Source organism: Mustela nivalis (assembly GCF_964662115.1).
Source record: "Mustela nivalis genome assembly, chromosome: 18".
Classification (NCBI taxonomy): domain Eukaryota; kingdom Metazoa; phylum Chordata; class Mammalia; order Carnivora; family Mustelidae; genus Mustela; species Mustela nivalis.
Window position 1 is genome coordinate 50,640,019 of NC_139037.1, and position 19,507 is coordinate 50,659,525.

At 46.5% G+C, this 19,507-nt stretch overlaps 1 protein-coding gene across 5 annotated transcripts; it reads right to left on the reverse strand.

The window, feature by feature from the left end:
- Positions 1 to 1,622: 1,622 nt before the first annotated feature.
- Positions 1,623 to 15,085, reverse strand: ZNF331 (zinc finger protein 331). Of its 5 annotated transcripts, none has more exons than XM_082710019.1 (7): positions 14,666 to 15,085; positions 13,894 to 13,957; positions 10,899 to 11,623; positions 10,512 to 10,675; positions 7,226 to 7,270; positions 5,880 to 6,006; positions 1,623 to 3,455 (listed from the first exon to the last, which is right to left on the reverse strand). In XM_082710019.1, exons 5-7 carry the CDS (start codon positions 7,232 to 7,234, stop codon positions 2,269 to 2,271), a joined length of 1,323 nt encoding a protein of 440 aa, XP_082566145.1. In that variant the 5' UTR covers positions 7,235 to 7,270; positions 10,512 to 10,675; positions 10,899 to 11,623; positions 13,894 to 13,957; positions 14,666 to 15,085; the 3' UTR covers positions 1,623 to 2,268. The 5 variants fall into 5 exon arrangements, with proteins under 5 accessions (XP_082566145.1, XP_082566146.1, XP_082566147.1 ...); XM_082710020.1 differs by lacking the exon at positions 10,899 to 11,623 and adding an exon at positions 11,776 to 11,945 and having other exon boundaries at positions 10,512 to 10,597; XM_082710021.1 differs by lacking the exon at positions 10,899 to 11,623 and having other exon boundaries at positions 10,512 to 10,597.
- Between the last annotated feature and the right edge of the window lie 4,422 nt (positions 15,086 to 19,507).

Consider the following 19,507-nt stretch of genomic DNA (forward strand, 5'->3'; position numbering starts at 1 on the left):
TGAACCAGTCAGTCAGCGAGACTCTATTCTGCAAAACCTGTGGAAGGGTCTGGGAGACTTTCTCTTGTGTTATGAGTCCTAAGAATGACGAACCTGGCATGGTGAGGACCACTGTGTGCAGCATCAGCAGAAAAGCTACCCTAGGAAAGCAGAGCACAAACTCAGGGCAGGTATCTTGAGGTGTTGTGTAGAGGCTATATCACAGTGACTCCTCTGCACAAGCCCATTTTTTTTCTCCCCACCCTACTCCCTTTGGCTACTTTCAATAGGTTTTTGTTCCTTGAACTAGGAGTCCTGATGGACATATAATCTTCTGGTTTCCTTCTGTGGATCACCCTTGTGTGTCCAGACAGTGTCCTGCATCTCCCCTGGGGCTTCCAGTCTGTCGGTGTTGTCTCCACTGTGACCCTCCTGTTCCTCCTCTTTATGGTCCCCCATGCTACCCTTCCAATTCTATCCCCTCATGTCCTTTCCCCACCATACTCCTCTCCTTACTCCTCCACCTCCTCCATTTATTCAGGACAGCACCCACCCACACCTGTAGTCTATGGATACTGGCACCCCAGCCCTGGGGCAAACCACACATAAGCCCTATTTGTACCCCCGACTCTGGATCCTTGTTGACCTCTGTGAGACACTCCTCTGTGCTCTAACCACACAGCCAGCATGGTGCCAAGGCTCTGCTTAGGTCTCCCAGGCCACACTCATGAGCATTCAAGTCTTCCAGCTCTTGAAGGCTATCCTGGACTCTCCTTGAGTCTCCCAGGACCTGTCTGAGCACTAGCCATTCCTCCCCCCAACACCAGGCCCTTCCACCCCTCTTCCTGCTTCTCAACTCACTCCTGTGGGCTCTCTAGTTCTTTCCACAAAAGGACCCATACCCTTCTCTCCAGGGCTGACAACTTCAGATGGCTTAGGCCCATCCTGAGTCTAACAGCTCCCTCAACTCTTCCAGGACTGGATCCTGGGCCCGGGCCCCTCCCACAGGACACAGTCACTTGCCCTCCTCAAGCATCACCTCTTTGCCCCTGCTGCAGGACCTCCAGGATCTGGTGGAGGTCCCGAGTACTGGTCCCATTCCTTCCTGAACAGATCGCATGTGACCACCCAACAAAGTGACAGGCTCATGCGTGATTTTAATGGTAACTATTCTAGTGAGTGTCTAGTTAAGCTGCATGGTGGTTTTACTTTGCATTTCCTTGATGAAAAATGAAGTTGAGCCCATTTTCACTTGCTCACTGACCATTTGGCCAACTTCTCTTGGAAGTGGTTATTTAAGTCCCCTCACCCCTTTAAAACAGACTTTTTACTGACTTGGGGGATTCTGTGTTCTATATGCATCCTGTCAGGTGCATGGAGAATTATTACATTGCCCAGTATGCCTCTGACTTTTTTCAATCTTTGAGGTGTCACTCGATGAACAGAACTCTGTACTTTCGATGAAGTCCAACGTATAAACTTTTTATGTTTTGCATCTTCTGTGTACTAAGGAACACCGTCCACCCAAGGCTGTGACAGTAATCTCCCGTATTTCCTTCTACAAGTTGGACCGTCTTTTCTAAATTCTTGTGCCCACGGGGGGTGTTCCTGTAGGAGTTCACTAAGAGCAACACTAACGGTGATGATGGTAAGAACAACAGCTAATATTTATTGAGCATACACAGTATTCCAGATACACCGTCAGAGTTTACATGTACCAAACTCAGTCACCACAACAGCAGTATTAGGCAGGTGTGATTGTCCCCATCTCACACACAACGCACAGGGGTAACAAGGTCATTTTTCCAGTGTGTCACAGGAGTAAAGGGGTGGGATGGTGATGGTAAGGGAGGGTGTGTACCATGGCGGGACGCTCTCCCACATGGGTTACATTAGCAGAGTTATTCCCTAGAACAAATCTGACATAGAGCTTGAATGGTGGAGGGAGGCTTTTATCCACCCATGAAACCAATTCAGCAAGACAAAAAACCCCACAGAAAACAAGTCTACACTTAGTGTGTTGTGATCATGAAGAAGTGATTTCTCCATTCTCCAAATCTGCCTTGAGCATGACTATTCTGAGATGCTATAAGCAAGCAGGAGAGTGACCAGTGAAGGCTTTCCCATGCTAAACTGTATCATGGATTTTCCTTGTGCTGTGGAAGGAAGGAATGCTGTATAGAAACTTCTGTCCTTTCTTTTCGTTCAAAAGGTTTATCAGCAGCGTGAACACTTGGATGTTCTCTACGATGGTTCACGTGGTGACATGCCTTCCCACATTCCTTACACTCAAAAGGACTTCTCACCAGTGTGAATTTTCTGATGCTGTGTAAGTTGATGGCCATGACTAAAGGCCTTCCCACACTCTTTACACTCATAGGGCTTTTCCCCTGTATGAATCCTCTCATGTTTAACGAGGCTTGACCCATAGATGAAGGCCTTCCCACACTCCTTGCACTTGTAAGGCGTCTCACCCGTGTGGATTCTCTCGTGCTGGGTGAGGTGGTAGCCACAATTAAAGGCCTTCCCACATTCTGTGCATTTATATGGCTTCTCACCAGTATGAATTCTCTCATGTTTAACCAGGCTCGAACCCCAGCGAAAGGCCTTCCCACACTCCTTACATTCGTGAGGTTTCTCACCAGTGTGGATTTTCTGATGCTGGGTGAGATAATTGACTCGAGTGAAGGCCTTCCCACATTCCTGACATTCGTAGGGCTTCTCACCAGTATGAATTCTCTTATGCTGAACGAGGCTCGAGCCACAGATAAAGGCCTTCCCACAGTCCTTACATTCATAGGGTTTTTCACCACTATGAATTCTCTTGTGCTGAATTAGTTTATACACACGGCTAAAGGTCTTGCCGCAGTCTTTGCATTCATAGTCTTTCTCCCCAGTGTGAAATCTCTGGTGCTGAGTGAGTTCGTCACCACGTCTAAAGGCTTTCCCGCAGTCCTTACATTCATAGGGTTTCTCTCCCGTATGGATTCTCTTATGAATGACGAGGCTCGAACCCCATCTAAAGGCCTTCCCACAGTCCTTACATTCATAGGGTTTCTCACCAGTGTGGATTTTCTGATGCTGAGTGAGCTGATTACCCCAACGAAAGGCCTTTTTACAGTCCTTACATTCATAGGGTTTCTCACCCGTGTGAATTTTCTGATGCTGAGTGAGCTGGTAGCCACGACTAAAGGCCTTCCCACACTCCTTACATTCATAGGAATTCTCCCTAGTATGAAGTCTCTGCTGTGGTCTAACAGAGGTATTTTCTCTACAAGCAGGCGTTTTCTCACAGTTGATTATCATTTGATTGAAACAGCCCTCTTGAGGGCCCCGTGGTCTTTCACACTCACCTTCACACATCCAGTCAAGGCCAAGGGATTTACTTTTTCCATTTGAGTTCCATTTGGATAAATTCATTTCATAAAGGCCCTTTTCTGTAGGCAAACTCTTGGTCCCATATGGTGACTCTAAATCTGGAAAAAATTAACAGTTTGTTTCATTTTAAGGAAAATTAAAACGCAAACGAACCTAACCACAAACCAAAAACTTCTCTGACAGAAATAAAACTTTTCTAGGAGAACAACACAAGTCACCTAGGGCTCTCATTAAATGTATGGCTCCACTGTACTTAATGAGGAAACATTGCAGACGCTCCTGCTGAAGTCAGACAAGGAAGAGGAACCGCCTCTTAGCCCGCCGATTTCCTATGAGCTGCCATAATTAAGGAAAAAGCAATTGGAGGGGCAGATCTTAAAAACAGAACACAATGTGTGGATGATGTGATGATGCACCTGGACAAACCCAGGAAAATCAAATATAGAACTAATGTGAAAAACAAGAAAATAACCTGGGTATAAAACTAACATTCTGAAGTTAAGGTACCTGTCAGTCACATAACGAAAACGATTCTGGACAAAAAGACCCACCATCAAAGGCAATGAAAGGGACATTGTAGGAGTAACTGCAACAAACATGGTCAACGCCTGTGAGGGAATGTTTTGGGGGATCTGACCGTCAATGGGGACACTTAACTCCACCAGGCTGCAAAACCCAGAACGCACTTAAGTGCATGACTTCATAATGGTGCCAGAAAGTGTCAGATGATCAGCTTTGGGGCATGCGAGCCAACCAGCCCTTTATTACAAGAACTAACAGTTTTTCCTTTAAAAACAACATTTTTATCCATTACGAACAGTGTCACTACATAACCAAGTAGCAGATACAGCACAGTTCTCTGTAAGAACTGGGAGCGCAAAAAACCAAGCAGTAACAGAAGGGCGCTCGGTGCATGCCCGCTGAGCTGTGGGTCTGCCTACTGGGTGTCGGTGAGGGCTAACCGCACAGGAAGAACCATACTGGATGACGTCCTGTGACGTCAGAATGTAACAGCATCCAGGAAGGAGCATTAGCGAACATTAGAGAAAAGGAAAAGAGCACTCAAGGCTAGGATACCAACCACCTCGCAGGAGCTACGAAGGGCATGGGGTCATGTGGTCTGCACAACTGCTACTCAAGGCATGGCCCACAGACCAGCAGCATCAGCAACATGGGAAGCAGGAGTAAGGGAGAAGCAAACCAGTAAGAGGGGAATGGGACGAAGATCAGGTTCATGGTGGTGACTTCTTCCCCAGAGGCCATCCGTGGCCTTCATAGGGAGCTTTCCAAATGCCCAAGGGGTACACCCGTTCCTGCCTCACAGAGCTGTTTACTGAAGCGATGGCTTGTCCCAGCCAGCCCAGCTGTCATTCTCCTCGGCACTGTGCTCCCTCTCAGCCATCAAGGCTCTTTCCCTTATTCCCCAACACAGCAAGTCACATCTGGCTTAGAAATGAAAGGTCCTGCTTTCACAAAAAAAATGTCACATGGTGTAGAATTTGAGAAAAAAATTATATGCTCAAAAGTTCTTTGGAGGAACGCCTGGGTAGCTCAGAGGGTTAAGCATCTGCCTTCGGCTCAGGATGTGATTTCCAGATCTTGGGATCAAGTCCTGTCTCTGGGGCTCTCTGCTCAGCAGGGAGCCTGCCTCTCCATCTGCCTGCTACTCCCCAACCCCCCGCCATGCTCTCTCTCTCTCAAATGAATAAATGAAACCTTAAAAACAAAACAACAAACACAAAAAAAACTTTGATGGAGACTTAGAAATTTATGTCAAGCTGAAAGTCAAAATGATGAGAATGCAGAAAAGAAAAGGGATTAAAGAACAGGCAACCAGAGAGGAAAGGTCTTATTTCAAATTCTGAGGGTCTTACCTTTGGAGGCAGGACAAGAGGGGAGGTGACAGTGTGGATTCTTGGTTCTGCCTCCCCTGTCTGATCAAGTCACTCCGTGTCTGAATAAACTCACCCACAAGTTCGACACAGCAATCGTGCCTACCCCACAAACTCGTGGGACTGAGGCCAAGTGTAGCAATCAGCCACTACTATTATGGCTGTTACCTCTCTAATAGAAAAACAAGACATAGCCTGAGATGTATATAAGATGTTTCCTCCAAACTGTAACTCAGAATTCAGGAATTGTAACTTTCCGCTTCACCTCAGGTACAAAGCACAGCCCCTGGAAAACGCCGCTTCGCTCCACTTCCAATGCAGGCTGGCTTACTAGAGGAAGTCAAGCTCCCTGAGGTGGCCCCCCAGAGTGCTGCAGACCACTAGCAGCAGTCGGGCATGAACACACCAAGCCGGGGTGCAGCTCAACTCTGAAGACGGTTAGAACTGGAATTCACCCTCTGGTCACTGAGGAGGAGAGGGGCTTAGAGGAAGGGCCCGGCCAAGATGGGAAGAGATGAGACAAGGCTCAAGACACTTCTTGAGAAGAGGAAGAAATTCAACCCATTCTTGGAAATCAGTCCTGACACTCGCAGTGGAGGGAGCAGACATTCCAGCGCACAGGCAACTCACCCAGGGAGACCAGGTTACTGTAGTTCTCCAACATCACGTCCCAGTACAGGTCCCTCTGTGAGGAGTTCAGGCACGCCCACTCCTCTTGAGAGAAGTTGATGGCTACATCTGAGAATGTCACCAAACCCTGAAAACACAAACCCACACCGTCCCTGAGGAGAAAGACAGCACAGAGAGGGCTCTGCTCTGGGTTGGGCTGGACTCAGCAGCAGACCACAGGACGCACAGTGGGGACTGGGACAGAGCAGAGCCCCTAATGCTCCTGAAGAGCTCGCTGCTGCAGAGAAAGCGCACACCCTGCGCAACACCTCATCACCCCAAGCTGTCAGGAGGCACGAAACTATCCCGGGCTGCTCCTGTTCACAAGCACGGGGCCCGCTACGGGCCTGCCTCGTTACATCTCGGCAAGCGTGGATGCCTGCGGCACCTTTCCACCCTCCCAGGGAAGGAAAAGGCCTAGGCTTTTGATTCTGAAGTGTGAAGTGAGAGCTTTTATTTTTGAAACGAGGGTTTATGTGCCTGAATATTCTCAGCCTCAAGGTCATCATTTTGCCAAGGTTTTAAGCATTCTTCCTATGTGACGACAAAAGCATTTTCTTATTCCATCGCAGGGATGGACTGGACTTAATTCTTAGTTGTACACTTAGGTACAACCAAACATCTAAGGTTTTCCCCAATTCTGGGGGTATATGATCACCTGCAACTTCTGCACTGGGTGGCCGTGACAACCTACCACCCCGGGCTTTTCTCTGCTCCTGATTGAGAGAACTGCTGTCAGACGCTGTGGACGCTGGCTGGTGTGGAGGGTGTGCTCAACAGGCGCCCTTCATATCCCCTGGTAACCTCGCGGCCTCTCAGCGCTCGGGCCCCCATCATAGTCCAAGCCAATCCCAAAAGCCTCACGGAGATCCAGCTCTCACCACCACTGACCCGGAGAGCCGCCAACGTGAACTTTCCCTCCCCTCCGCCGGGGAAAAACGCCGGTGGAGAACGGCAGCGAGTTTCCGTTTTTGCATGCGGTCAAACGGGGACCAACATCTGCAACTCATAAACCACACCCATGACTCGTATTTCTCCCAAGGGACTCTCCTCCCCTCCTGCTCCCGCATTCCTCTTGACGGCAAGGTGAGCACAGAGGAGACACGGAATGCCCAGCTCGGGGGTGAAGAGAGCATTAGTCACACAGGTGGGCAGGGGCTATACGGCACTGCCATTCGCCAGAATAGGAAGAACCTGGCAGTGGGTCATTACATGGGCCTGGGATGGGCAGGAGGCTTCAGGAATATTTCACAAGAACAGCCACGGGACCTAAATACATTTTAAGAAGGAAAGAAATATATACTTACGTGTGCCATAGTTCTAGAATCAACTGATCTGTCCTCTTGGGGTTTCTTTTATCAAAGACACAAAATCCAGAGAAGCCAGAGATAGACGAGAAAAAAACAGGCATTAAAATAAGTGCACCTTGGTCCCCAAATGACTTAATACGAGCTTACTGGTCCTCCATCTTTGTTTCCAAGCCTCCCGACCCTGGCTGTTTCCTCTCCCACAAGACACACACACCAACATGATGAATCCAGAAAGGATGAAGAAGGATGTGAACAAAACAGAAAAATAACCTTCCTGAAGCCCTGTAAAACCCAGCTGTGCACACAGAAGAGTTTTTATTTGTTTTTGCCTTGAAGTCATACCTACTTTTATCTGTTGTTTCTCAATGTAACTTAAAAACAATTTTTTTTTTGAAGTATGCTCTACTGCCCACATGGGGCTTGAACTCATGACCCTAAGATTGAGAGTTGCATTCTCCACCGAATAAGCCAGCCAGGCACCCCTCAACATGTTTTTTCTTACCTGAACTATGCTGACACACGGTATTAGTGTCAGGCGTACAACACGGCGATTCCACAAATCTGTACATTATACTGTACATGCCACAGGTGTAGCTGCCTTCCGTCACCACACGTCACCATGGACTATGTTCCCTATGCGGTGACTTCCCTCCCCAGGACTCACTCCCTAATTGGAAGCCTGGGCCTCCTGCTCCCCTTCACCCATTTTGGCCCCCCTGCTCCCTGGAAACTATGTTTATCTGTTTTCTGGATTTATGGGTTTGTTCTTGTTTACGTTTGTTCGTATGATTTATTATTTAGATGCCACGTATAAGTGAGGTCATATGGTTTTTACCTTTCTCTTTTCACTGAGCATCATACTCTCTAGGTGCATCCATCTTGTTGCAAATGGCAAGATCTCATTCCTTTTTGTTTTTTGTCCCCTACTTCCAAGAGGTAATCTACATTATACCTGATAGGAAGGTCTTGGTTTTGACCAGTCGTAGGGCGGGAACTGACTACACCAAGAAGACCCACCAGGAGATTCAGGGTGGCGCTTTGGGTCATGCGGTATCAACTGGCCTGGGAACCGAGACTGACACGTAGATGAGTCAGCCACATCTGGATGATCGATCAGTGAACTGTGCCTAAGTGCTGAAGCCCCAGCGGAAACTCTGGGTCGTGAAGCTCGGTGACCTTCCCCGGCTGGCAATCCTCTATGCATACTGTTCTACATCGATGCCAACAGAGCACCCAGTCCCAACTCCAGTGGGAGAGGACACTGGAAGCTCCGTGCTGGGGATACTCCGGGACTTGAGTTTATAGGCTTGTTTCCCTGGCTGGGGTGAATCTACATCCTCTCCCTGTATTTACTGGGAACTCTGAGTAGAATGGCTCTCAAGGGACTACTAGGAATCCTTCTAGTTCCGAGGGAGATATAAAACAGAAACAGAGAAACAGCAAAAAAAAAAAAAGAAAAGAAAAGAAAAGAAAAAGAAAAGGCCTGGGAAGGTCACGATCCCTTGTGCCGAAAGAGTCACGAGCAAAAACTGCTTGTGAGACTGGCCCATGACTGGACCTCCAGAGGGTCCCCGCGGTTCCCTGCCTGACAGGAGTGGCTCATGGCTCTTCAGCTGTTTGTATGAATGATGTGGTTTATCCTGCTGAGCCCGTGCTTTCCTCTGGGAGTCTGGAACTTTGGTATGTGCCAGAGAGAGGGTCCTCTGTGACTGATAAAAACCCTGGCCTTCCCCGCCCACATGAGCTTCCCTGGTGGACAAGGCTTCGAGGGTGTTGCTGTAACTTGCTGCTGGAGTGATTATGCGTGTCCTACTTGCCTGCACTGGGAGAGCGCTCTGGGAAGCACGTGCCTGGTTTCCTTCTGGTGTCGTCTGTCCCATGCACCTGTCCCTCTGCTGATGGTGCTATGTATCCTTTCATTGCATAAATCCTGGCCTTGGACAGGACTACGTGTTGAATCCTGTGAGTCCACCCAGAGAAACAAGAACCTGGTGGTGGTCCTGGTGACACCCAGACACACCCTTTGACCTTGCTTTTCTTCTTTTTAAGTACACCTCATGGGGTGTCTAAGAGGAGCAAGGCATTGGCCTGACATGTGTATGTGTGTGCGTTTCTTTTTAATTCATGAAACAACAGACTCTCAAAAAACTTCTTTTTAAACAGTTTCCCTCTGAGGTATCTTTGCATTATTTTACTCACAACTTTTGTTTCCTTTCGCTTCCTAACCCCTAAAGCAACTCTTTGATGTCTACCTACACCCACATATGTCAGGGCACTGACTAGAAAAATGACTAAGATTCTGAAGGACGTTCTGTGCGTGCTGACGGCTATCTGGGTGGGAGGCTGAACTTGACTGAGCTTTTTCCTCCAGCCATGGCGTCCTGTGGAACCCTACACCACGGGACCCTGTAGGCTTCACTTTGCATCAACATCATTAGAGAAAACATGTATGGTGTAACACTTAGCAAACAAATTCCGCTGTACTCCACACAGAGCCCATGTGTTCAGAATGATCCTGTCATGACCTGACAAGAGAATGATGTCCCCTTCCCAGCACCTCTTACGGCACAGTCACCTAGAAGTCTCCACAGGCCGTGACCACAGGCTGCCCTGGGCTTCCATTCAGTTTCCCTTTCCAGCTGGCTCATAAGAAATGGGCAGGGAACAATGTCCTCTCAGTCACCTGCTATTCTAAGCACTGCTATTGTATTGCCGGCACTTAACAAGAGTATGGCTCGGCTGCAGCATTCTACTTTCTGGAGTTATCCCTTGGAAATAGGTAGAGTAGTGCACAAATGTATGTATCAGAATGTTCAAGGGCTAGGTTCCAAAAAACTTTCTGAACTAAGTGTAGATTCATGTGCAGCTGTAAGCAATAATACCGCAGGATCCCGCACCCTTCCCCCGACTGACCCCAATGGTAATCCATCACAAATATGTAGTACGATGTAACGACCAGGACATTGATATTGATGTCAGCCACCAATTTTATTCAGATTTTCCAGAGAATCATTTTAAAAAATGAAAGAAAAAAAAAAAGCAGAGATATCTCATATAAAAGAGATTAAATAAATTATGTCTGCGATAATTGCATCTAATGTGCTTACTAATAACGATACTGATTTATACTATTTGAGAAAGAAATTTAAGCTGAAGTGCTAAGTGAAGAAGGTAGGTTTAATAATGTATGCATAATGTGGGAGGAGAGCTCTTGGTGAAAGTAAGAATAAGGCTCTGTGGTCTGACTTTCAGGATGTGAATCTGAGCTCTGACCATTACTAACCTCATACTGTCTCTTCCCCGCGGAAGACTGGGGTTAGAAACAGCACCTGCCAGGTTAAGACTGCATTGAACTTTTAGGAAGATAATCTACATGAAACACAGTAATATCAACAGTTACTTAATACAATTTAGCAGTTATAATTGAAAATCAGTAAATTGGGACGCCTGGGTGGCTCAGTTGGTTAAGCAGCTGCCTTCGGCTCAGGTCATGATCCCAGCGTCCTGGGATCGAGTCCCACATCGGGCTCCTTGCTCAGCAGGGAGCCTGCTTCTCCCTCTGCCTCTGCCTGCCATTCTGTCTGCCTGTGCTCACTCTCTCCCCTTCTCTCTCTCTGATAAATAAATAAAATCTTAAAAAAAAAAAAAGAAAATCAGTAAATTACACAACCCTTAATCTGATTTTATAGAAAAAACTCAAGCCTGCCTTCTCTTTTCTTCTTATGCTAAAACACGCACTTACAACTGTGGCCTCTATAATCCACACTAACTCAAAACTTTCAGAGCCTCTTAAAAACGAAGTTCTTTTATATTAGCATTAGCAAAAAAAGAAGGGTCTAAGACATATAAGGAGGAAATGTTCCCTCTCCATCCGCAGAGAGGGACAGACATGCTTCTGCATGGAAAATCCAGCTCAAAGAATGTAAACTGAGGGGCGCCTGGGTGGTTCAGTCTTAAGTGTCCAACCCTTGGTTCTGGCTCAGGTCATGATCTCAGGGTTATGAGATCGAGCCCCCCAAAAGGCTCCATGCTGGGCGCGGAGTCTGTTTGAGGCTCTCCCTCTGCAACTCCCCTGCTCACACTCTCTGTCTAAAATAAATAAAATAAAACAAACTGAGGAGAGGCCAAACTGAGAACACTAGCAAGTGGCCAGATCTTTTATTCCAAGGAAGATTTCTGTGAACACTTTAATTTAAAAAAAAATAAACAATCTTTAAACCCAATATGGGGTTTGAACCCATGACTCTAAGGGTCGCATGTTCCACTAAGCCAGCCAGGTGCCTCTGTTTACATGAACATTTTAAACTACTGTCTTCTTACATTTTTCTCAAATATCCACTCATGGAAATGTTACATGCAGTTCGTATTTGTAGTATCAGTGACTCCTGTCATGCTCTGTGAAAGAAAAATTAAAATCCTAGAAAATCAAATTTTGAAAGCCTGTCTTTACTGATCATGTGTTCGTGGCATTAGTTTCAAATGATGTCTTTCTAATCCTTTAAGGTGTAAATGTATGAGAGGTTTTTGGAAAGCAAGATGTGACCCACCGGTACACCACTCTCCTCTCCACATGCACACAGGTATCACGTCACCCGCAACGGAGCTGGACTCCTCTATAAACCAAGATTTGGAGACTGTTTGGTTCAATTATGTATCAGCAGGATCCAATGCTCTGGAGACATATATGCACACACCCATGCATGGGGCGGGGGAAGGGCTGGAAACACACATACCAAAATATTAACAGCAATTATCTCTGGATGGTACAGCTATGGGTAATTTCAAGTGTCTTCTTTACGAGCTCCTTAGGAAACAACCTTTTGCTGCAGGCCTGTATTAATTCCATGATAAGAAACAGGATTTAAGATAGTCCCCAGTTTAAAACAAATCAATAAAGAAAAAATCCAGTTATGGGGGAGTGGGTATATTGTGGTCATGAGCCTAACTGTGTGTGGATAGGCCTGTCTCCCCAACATGTCCATGTCCTAACCCTGGAGCCTGTGAACACATTATATTACATGGCAAAGGGGAGTTAAGTTGCCTTGGACTTGGGGTTGCTGGTCAGCTGACTTCAAGACAGGGACGTAGCCCAACTTACGCCAGGTAGGCCCAACATAATTGCAGGGGTCCTTACAAGTGAATGAGTGGGAGAGAAGAAAGAAAGATGTGACCACTGAGGCAGGGTCAGGATCAGTGTGACTAGGTTCTAGTCTAGACAGGATTTCTGAAACATGCAGCTGTTCCCTGGGGAGACCTGGTCTTTGAAAAATGGGAGTAGCTTCATAGTAGAGAAAACTGACAAACCACCTCAGCTAGATAACCAAGCACACACTCCGCAATCATAAATCATGCTGACGGTTTGTCTTCCTGCCACGACATGACGAAAGTAGTTATCCCAAAACCAAAGGCCCAGGCCAATCACGAGAAAAGCATCAGGTTCCAAGACAGGGGCATCCTACCAAACACCTGTACCTCTTAAAACCTTCAGGGTCATCAGAAACAAGATAAGTCTGAGAAACTGTCACAGCCAAGAGGAGCTTAAGGACACATGACAATGAAATGTAATGTGATCTCCGGGATCGCATCCTGGAATACATGAAGAATGTTACATAAAAACTAAGGAAATCCGAATAAAGCATGAACTTCAGTTAACGTATCAGAACAGGCTCACCAATTTTAACTACTACCCCATACTAAGGTAAGTTGTTAACAACGGGACAGTGGGTACAGGGTATCGGGGAAGTCTCCCTACCAACTTTGCAATTTTTTCTGCAAATCTAAAACCACTGTAAAAATTAACAAGATCAATTGAATAAGAAGAATATGGAACCATACGTAGCCTACAAAGCATGAACTGTTCGATATGTGACCTTTCAGAGGGAAAGCCTGCCAAGCCCTGCTCTAAGTCCCAGAACTCACACTTAACATCAAGCCACATTGCTTCTCGCAGTTCATGCAAAGATACAACTGAAACAGACTGAAGGTGTCAGACTTCCAACAAGATGTGGACAATACAACAAATTTCTATTTACTGATCAGTGAAAAAAAAAAAAAAATCCCTGGCTTTGATGATAAAGACCTTTGTTCAAACCCCATTTTTATTTATTTACTTATTAAAATAATGGCTCAATTCCTTCGAATTTTATTTCATTTTATTTTTTAAAAGTTTAAGTGGGCTCCTTGGCAAACGTGGGGCTGGAACTCACCACCCGGGATCAGGAGCTCCACGCCCCACTGCTCGCTGGGGCAGCACACTTCCTAATAGTTGCACACTCTACTCACTGGGCCAGCCAGGCGCCCCTCAAACCCCACTTTTAAAATTTTTAAATTTAAAAGCATCACCAAGCTGGAAACGTTGTTATTTAGTGGCCACAAGAATCAAACCTTCTCTGTTCTCACTGTACTCTTGACAGTCAGGCCTGTGGGAAAGACAGAATCCCACCTTAAAACAAGTATCTTCCTAACCAAACCACAGGCTAAAATCAAGCACAAGGCGAACCTCCCGGCCCTGTCCTTCTGTTCTGTGCATACAAATGCAAGGCCCCATCTCGCCTCTCCGCAAAGAATTCGTCCTGGTGGGGGGCATTTCAGGCCAGGGAGAGCAAATATTCCAGAGTCCTCTCAACACCAGACATGTACCGAACGAAAAGGTAACTCATCTGAACCTTGACTTTAAGATGCGTTAGGAGTCTTCTTCCTTCAGGGTGCTTGTTCCGGAGGACGGCTGGCCTGGGGGAAAGAGAAGGAGATACTAGGGCCTTTCTGGAGCACACGTGGGATCAGAAAGCTCCGTCCAGACCAACGCACCCTAACTCAACCCGATCGCAAACAAGGGGGAACTGCGATCTGGTATCTCTGAGCTTTCTGGGGACCAGGCCGCAGTAAGAGGGGTTCTGAGGTATGCAGCAGCCCCCTGCCCGCATCTCCCGGTTCCCTCCTGCTACTCAGGGAGCCAGGAGAGCGCTGCTCCCCTCAGTCATCTCAGCCCTGTGCCTGCGCCCTTCCTGCTGGTCACTATCTGCGGGGCGCGGGCTCTCCCCTCCCTCTGAGACCACTGCCCCTGAGTTGGCCTGCGAGGCCGGAGAAGGCAGTCAGACCTCAGAGCTGCAGGCTGCACTGTCCCCCCGCCCCGGCCGGTCCCCCCAATTGGTCCCGCGGCCACCCCCGCGGCGGCGCAGGGGTCCCTCCCCGCGCGCAGCCGCTGCCGGGCAGCGCCGCCCCGCCCCCACACACTCCCCGAAGTGCGTCACAGCCACGGAGCCGGGGACTGTCCCCTCCCCGGGGTCCCCGGGCCCCAACACCCCCGCCACCACCGCACTCCTCTACCGGGCGGCGGGCCCCGGCTCCGCGTCCGGCCTCCTCTCCCGGGGCGCCCTCCTGGCCGCCCTTTCCCGCCGCAGCGCGCATGGCTTTCCTGCCAGGAGGCCAGTCTCTCACCTCTCGGGACCCCAGGACTCAGGGCGTCGGGAGGGGGCGCAAGGCTGGATGTCAACTCGGGACCGCGGCCACGGGATGCTGAACCCAGACAATCCTCCGCGCAGTAAACCTCTCCCAGCAGGCACCTCGGGGCGCTCCGACTCCGGGCAGAGAGCGGCGCAGGGGTCTCTGGGAAATGTAGTTCAGCAGCCCGGGAATACGCGGAGCTGCACTTGAGGCGGTCTACTTCGCCAGCATGGAACCCTACGCGGCCCACAAGGAGCTGTGCCTCACAGACTTCTGGGAAATATAGTTCAGAGCAAAGAATTGCTTGGGGATGAGAGACCAGCCCTGCTCCCAACATGCATTTCGCTCTCTTACGTAAGGGTGGCTAGCCGTCTGTGTGACGTTACTCATTGATCAGTAATTGATTTTAGAGTGATTCAGACTTGTCCTTCGTTATTTGATTAAAAAAAAAAAACCGTTTTTCTAATTCTGACATCCCTTCTACATCCATTAATATCCATTATAAGGGAAAGTAAGTCTTTCCCTTACAAAGGTGGACGATGTGGTTCTACTCTAGTATTGATCCCTTGTAAAGGCAGCATCTTTGTCTTCTTAACCCTTTTTAGAGTCATCAGTCACTTTTAAAAGCTACCTTTAGTGATGATAAGTTGTCTCTGGCTTTTTCTTGTAGGCACACTTCATTTTTTCTCAGAGATTTTATTTATCTGAGAGAGTGTGTACACAAGTGGGGTGTGGGGAAGGGCAGAGGGAGAGGGAGAAGCAGGCTCTCCACTGACCAGGGAGCAGGGAGCCCCACGTAGGGCCTGATCTCAGGACTCTGGGATCATGACCTGAGCTAAAGGCAGAGGCTTAACCAACTGAGCCACCCAGGCCCCCTCTTGTAGGCTTACTTTATTCCTTCTCTGTCCCAGATGCAGAACCAGCCACTTCTCCAAAAATCCCTGGCTCCTGTTGTTTGGAAATGACATTAGAGAACACAAACTCTGTACTTTTGGGTTGACAATCCTTTTAGGTATTTCCAGTGAACAGAAGTGGGAAAAGAATCCTTGTGTTTCTATTCAAGTATTTTCAAATAAAACTTAATCTTATAGCATTGTTCCCTCATTAGGGTCTGAAGTCAAAGGCCAAAAAAGAATTCTTGAGATGTCTTTGTGCCAAAAGGTTGTTTTATTAAAGCATGGGGACAGGACCCAGGGGCAGAAAGAGCTACCCTGGGGTCATGAGGAGTGGCCCATTATACACTTTCAAATTGGGAGGGGGTTAGGGATAGTACCAATCTCTAAGAAATTTTGGAAGCAAGGTTTCCAAGGTTTCCAAGACCTTTAGTGGGCTCACTATTGTTGGGAAAAAGTTATTTATTACTAATAAAACCTGAGTCATGAGACCCTTCAGATGTATATCAGTGGATCATGTGTTTGGGGGATGATTGCCCATCTGTATCTTGAAGGGTAAATACAAAGGAAGTTTCCAATGGGATTTAAAAAAAAAATATTTTATTTATTTATTTGACAGACAGAGATCACAAGTAGGCAGAGAGGCAGGCAGAGAAAGGGCCAGGGAAACAGGCTCCTTGCTGAGCAGAGAGCCTGAGGTGGGGCTCGATCCCAGCACCCTGGGATCACGACCTGAGCTGAAGGCAGAGGCTTTAACCCACTGAGCCACCAGGTGCCCCTCCAATGGGATTTCTATATGCTAAAGTAGACTTACAGGATCCTGGGGGTTAAGTGACAGTTGGTTGCCTTTTGCCCTTAGCAAAGTATTAACATTGAGGCAGTTCCCAGAGGAATGTCACTCTGCTTGTTTCAAGGACTTGTCAATGGGCTGTAGGTGGTAAGGGAATTTAGTAATTTTTCTTCTTCTTGTGGCACCTGGGTGGCTCAGTGGGTTAAAGCCTCTGCCTTCAGCTCAGGTCATGATCCCAGGGTCCTGGGATTGAGCCCCGCATCGGGCTCTCTGCTCCACAGGAAGCCTGCTTCCCCCTCACTCTCTGCCTGCCTCTCTGCCTACTTGTGATCCCTCTCTCTCTATCAAATAAATAAAATCTTAAAAAATAAAAAAAAATAATTTTTCTTCTTCCTTTGTTTCCCACATCATCAACTTTATAACACAATTATTTCCTGTTACCTACAATATATACTTTCAGAATAGTAATGTCAATAGTACTATGAGTGATGTAACTAAAGAAAGTTGGAAATGTTCTCTGTAATTCCTTTTGTCTTTAGAATGGGTAAAGCCGATGGGGCACCTGGGTAGCTCAGTTGTTGAAGCACCTGACAAAGACTCAGGTCATGATCTCAGGGTCTTGGGACTGAGTCCCATGTCAGGGCCTGTGCTTATTAGCAGGGATCTGCTTGTCTCTCTGCTCCTCCCTCTGCTAATGTTCTCTCTGTCTTGCACAAATCAATCAATCAAATACATAAGTAAATAAAAGATTTTACTTATTTATTTGAGAGAGTGAGTGAGTGAGAGAAAGAGAGCGCAAGTAGGGTGAGAGGCAGGGAGAAAGAAGCAGACTCCCTGATGAGCAGGGAGCCAGTCATGGGGCTTGATCCTCGGACTCTGGGATCATGACCGCAGCAGCCTAGGGCAGATGCTTAACCGACTGAGCCACCTAGATGCCCCTAAAATCTTAAAAAAAAACAAAAACAAAAACAAAAATAGGTAAAGTCAAGATACTGTACTGTTTCTTCATCAGTAATGAACTATGTAAAAATTGTGCTGGAATGACAAGAGTAGTTATTTGGAGAAAGATCAAATTCACTCACTATCTCAAACTATATATCAGAGATGTAAATGTAAAAAAAAAAAAAAAAAAAAGCCCCCCAAAAGCCAAAAATAGAACTATCCTAAAACTCAGCAATTACACTACTAGGTATTTATCCAAAGGATACAAAAATAGTGATTCAAAGGGACACATGCATGCCAATCTTTATAGCAGCAATGTTCATAATAGCCAAAATATTAAAAGAGCCCAGATGTCCACTGAAAGATAAATGGATAAAGAAGATATTAAATATATAATGGAATATTACTCAGCCATCAAAAAGAATGGAATCTTGACATTTGCAATGATGAAACAAGAGGGTATTATATTAGGCAAAGTAAGTCAGAGAAATACAAATACCATATGGTTTCACTCATGTGGAATTTAAGAAAAAAAAAAAAACAGATTAACAAAGGGGAAGGGAAGGAAAAAATAAAATACACTAAAAACAGAGAGTCAAACCATAACTCTAGGAAACAGGATTGCTGGAGAGGAGGCATATGGGGGAATAGGGTAACGGTGGTGGCCATTAAGCAGGGCACAACTGAGCACTGAGTGTTATATGCAACTGAGGAATCACTAAATTCTACCCTTGAAAATAATAACGTACTATATGTTAACTAAATTGAATTTAAATTTAATAAATTTTTAATAAAAATGTCATAGGGCACCGGGGTGGCTCAGTGGGTTGAGGCCTCTGCCTTTGGCTCAGATCATGATCCCAGGTTTCTGGGATCAAGCCTAACATCTGACTCTGCTCAGTTGGGAGCTTGCTTCCCTCTCTCTCTCTGCCTGCCTCTCTGCCTACTTGTGATCTGTCTCTCTGTCAAATAAATAAATAAAAAATCTTTTAAAAATGTCATAAACATGATAAAAATGTGTCCATAATATGGAAATAAGATCATTTCTTTTTTTTTTCTTTTTTAAGATTTTATTTATTTATTTGACAGAGAGATCACAAGTAGGCAGAGAGGCAGGCAGAAGCGGGGGGGGGGGGGGGGAAGCAGGCTACCCACTGAGCAGAAAGCCTGACATGGGATTCAATCCCAGGGCTGTGAGATCATGACCTGAGCTGAAGGCAGAGGCTCAACCTACTGAGCAACCTGGCCGCCCCAAGGAGATAATTTCTAATTCAATTCAAAACCCAGAAGTTGTAAGAGACACATCATAAAGCGTTGAAAGCAAAAGACAGAAAGAAACCGTAAAGCAGTTAGAGAAAAGACTCATCACATTGAGGGTAACAACAACAGGACAAATGCCTGGCTTTTCATAACTAATAGTTAACAAATGAAGGCAAAATCAAAGAGGAATACTATATCCAGCAAAACTGTCCTTACAAAATTAGGGCAAAATGAAGACACTTCCGGGTGTGTAATATGCAAAGAACTTTTGTAACTTATGAAGAAACCAACCCAATTAAGAAAGAAATAGGAGGGCGCCTGGGTGGCTCAGTGGGTTAAGCCGCTGCCTTCGGCTCAGGTCATGATCTCAGGGTCCTGGGATCGAGTCCCGCATCGGGTTCTCTGCTCAGCAGGGGCCTGCTTCCTTCCCTTCCCCTCTCTCTGCCTGCCTCTCTGCCTGCTGTGATCTCTCTCTGTCAAATAAATAAATAAAATCTTTAAAAAAAAAAAAAAAAAAAAAAAAAAAAAAAAAAAAAAAAAAAAAAAGAAAGAAATAGGAAAAAGACTTAATAGACATGTCACCAGAGATATGTGAATGGCTCATTAGCAAATGAGAATATGCTCACCATCACCAGGCATTAGGAAAATGCAAATCAGAACCAAAATGCAATATTACACCCACTCCAATGGCTACAATACAAGAGTGAAAGCATTGTTATGAAGGCTGTGGAGAAACTGGAGGCCTAACGTATTTCTGCTCAGAATGTAAAATTGTAAAGTACTTCCTATTTTTATTTTTAATTTATTTTTAAAAAAGATTTTATTTGACAGACAGAGATCACAAGTAGGCAGAGAGGCAGGCAGAGAGAGGAGGAAGCAGGCTCCACACTGAGCAGAGAGCCTGATGCGGGGCTCAATCCCAGGACCCTGGGATCATGACCCAAGCCGAAG

Bases quoted from the DNA above. Each gene is read 5' to 3' on its own strand.
- ZNF331 (XM_082710021.1), bottom strand. The intron at 3,456-5,879 runs GTGAGTTGCCTG...AATTTTTTCCAG, and splicing joins CAGTAACCTGGTCTCCCTGG to ATTTAGAGTCACCATATGGG.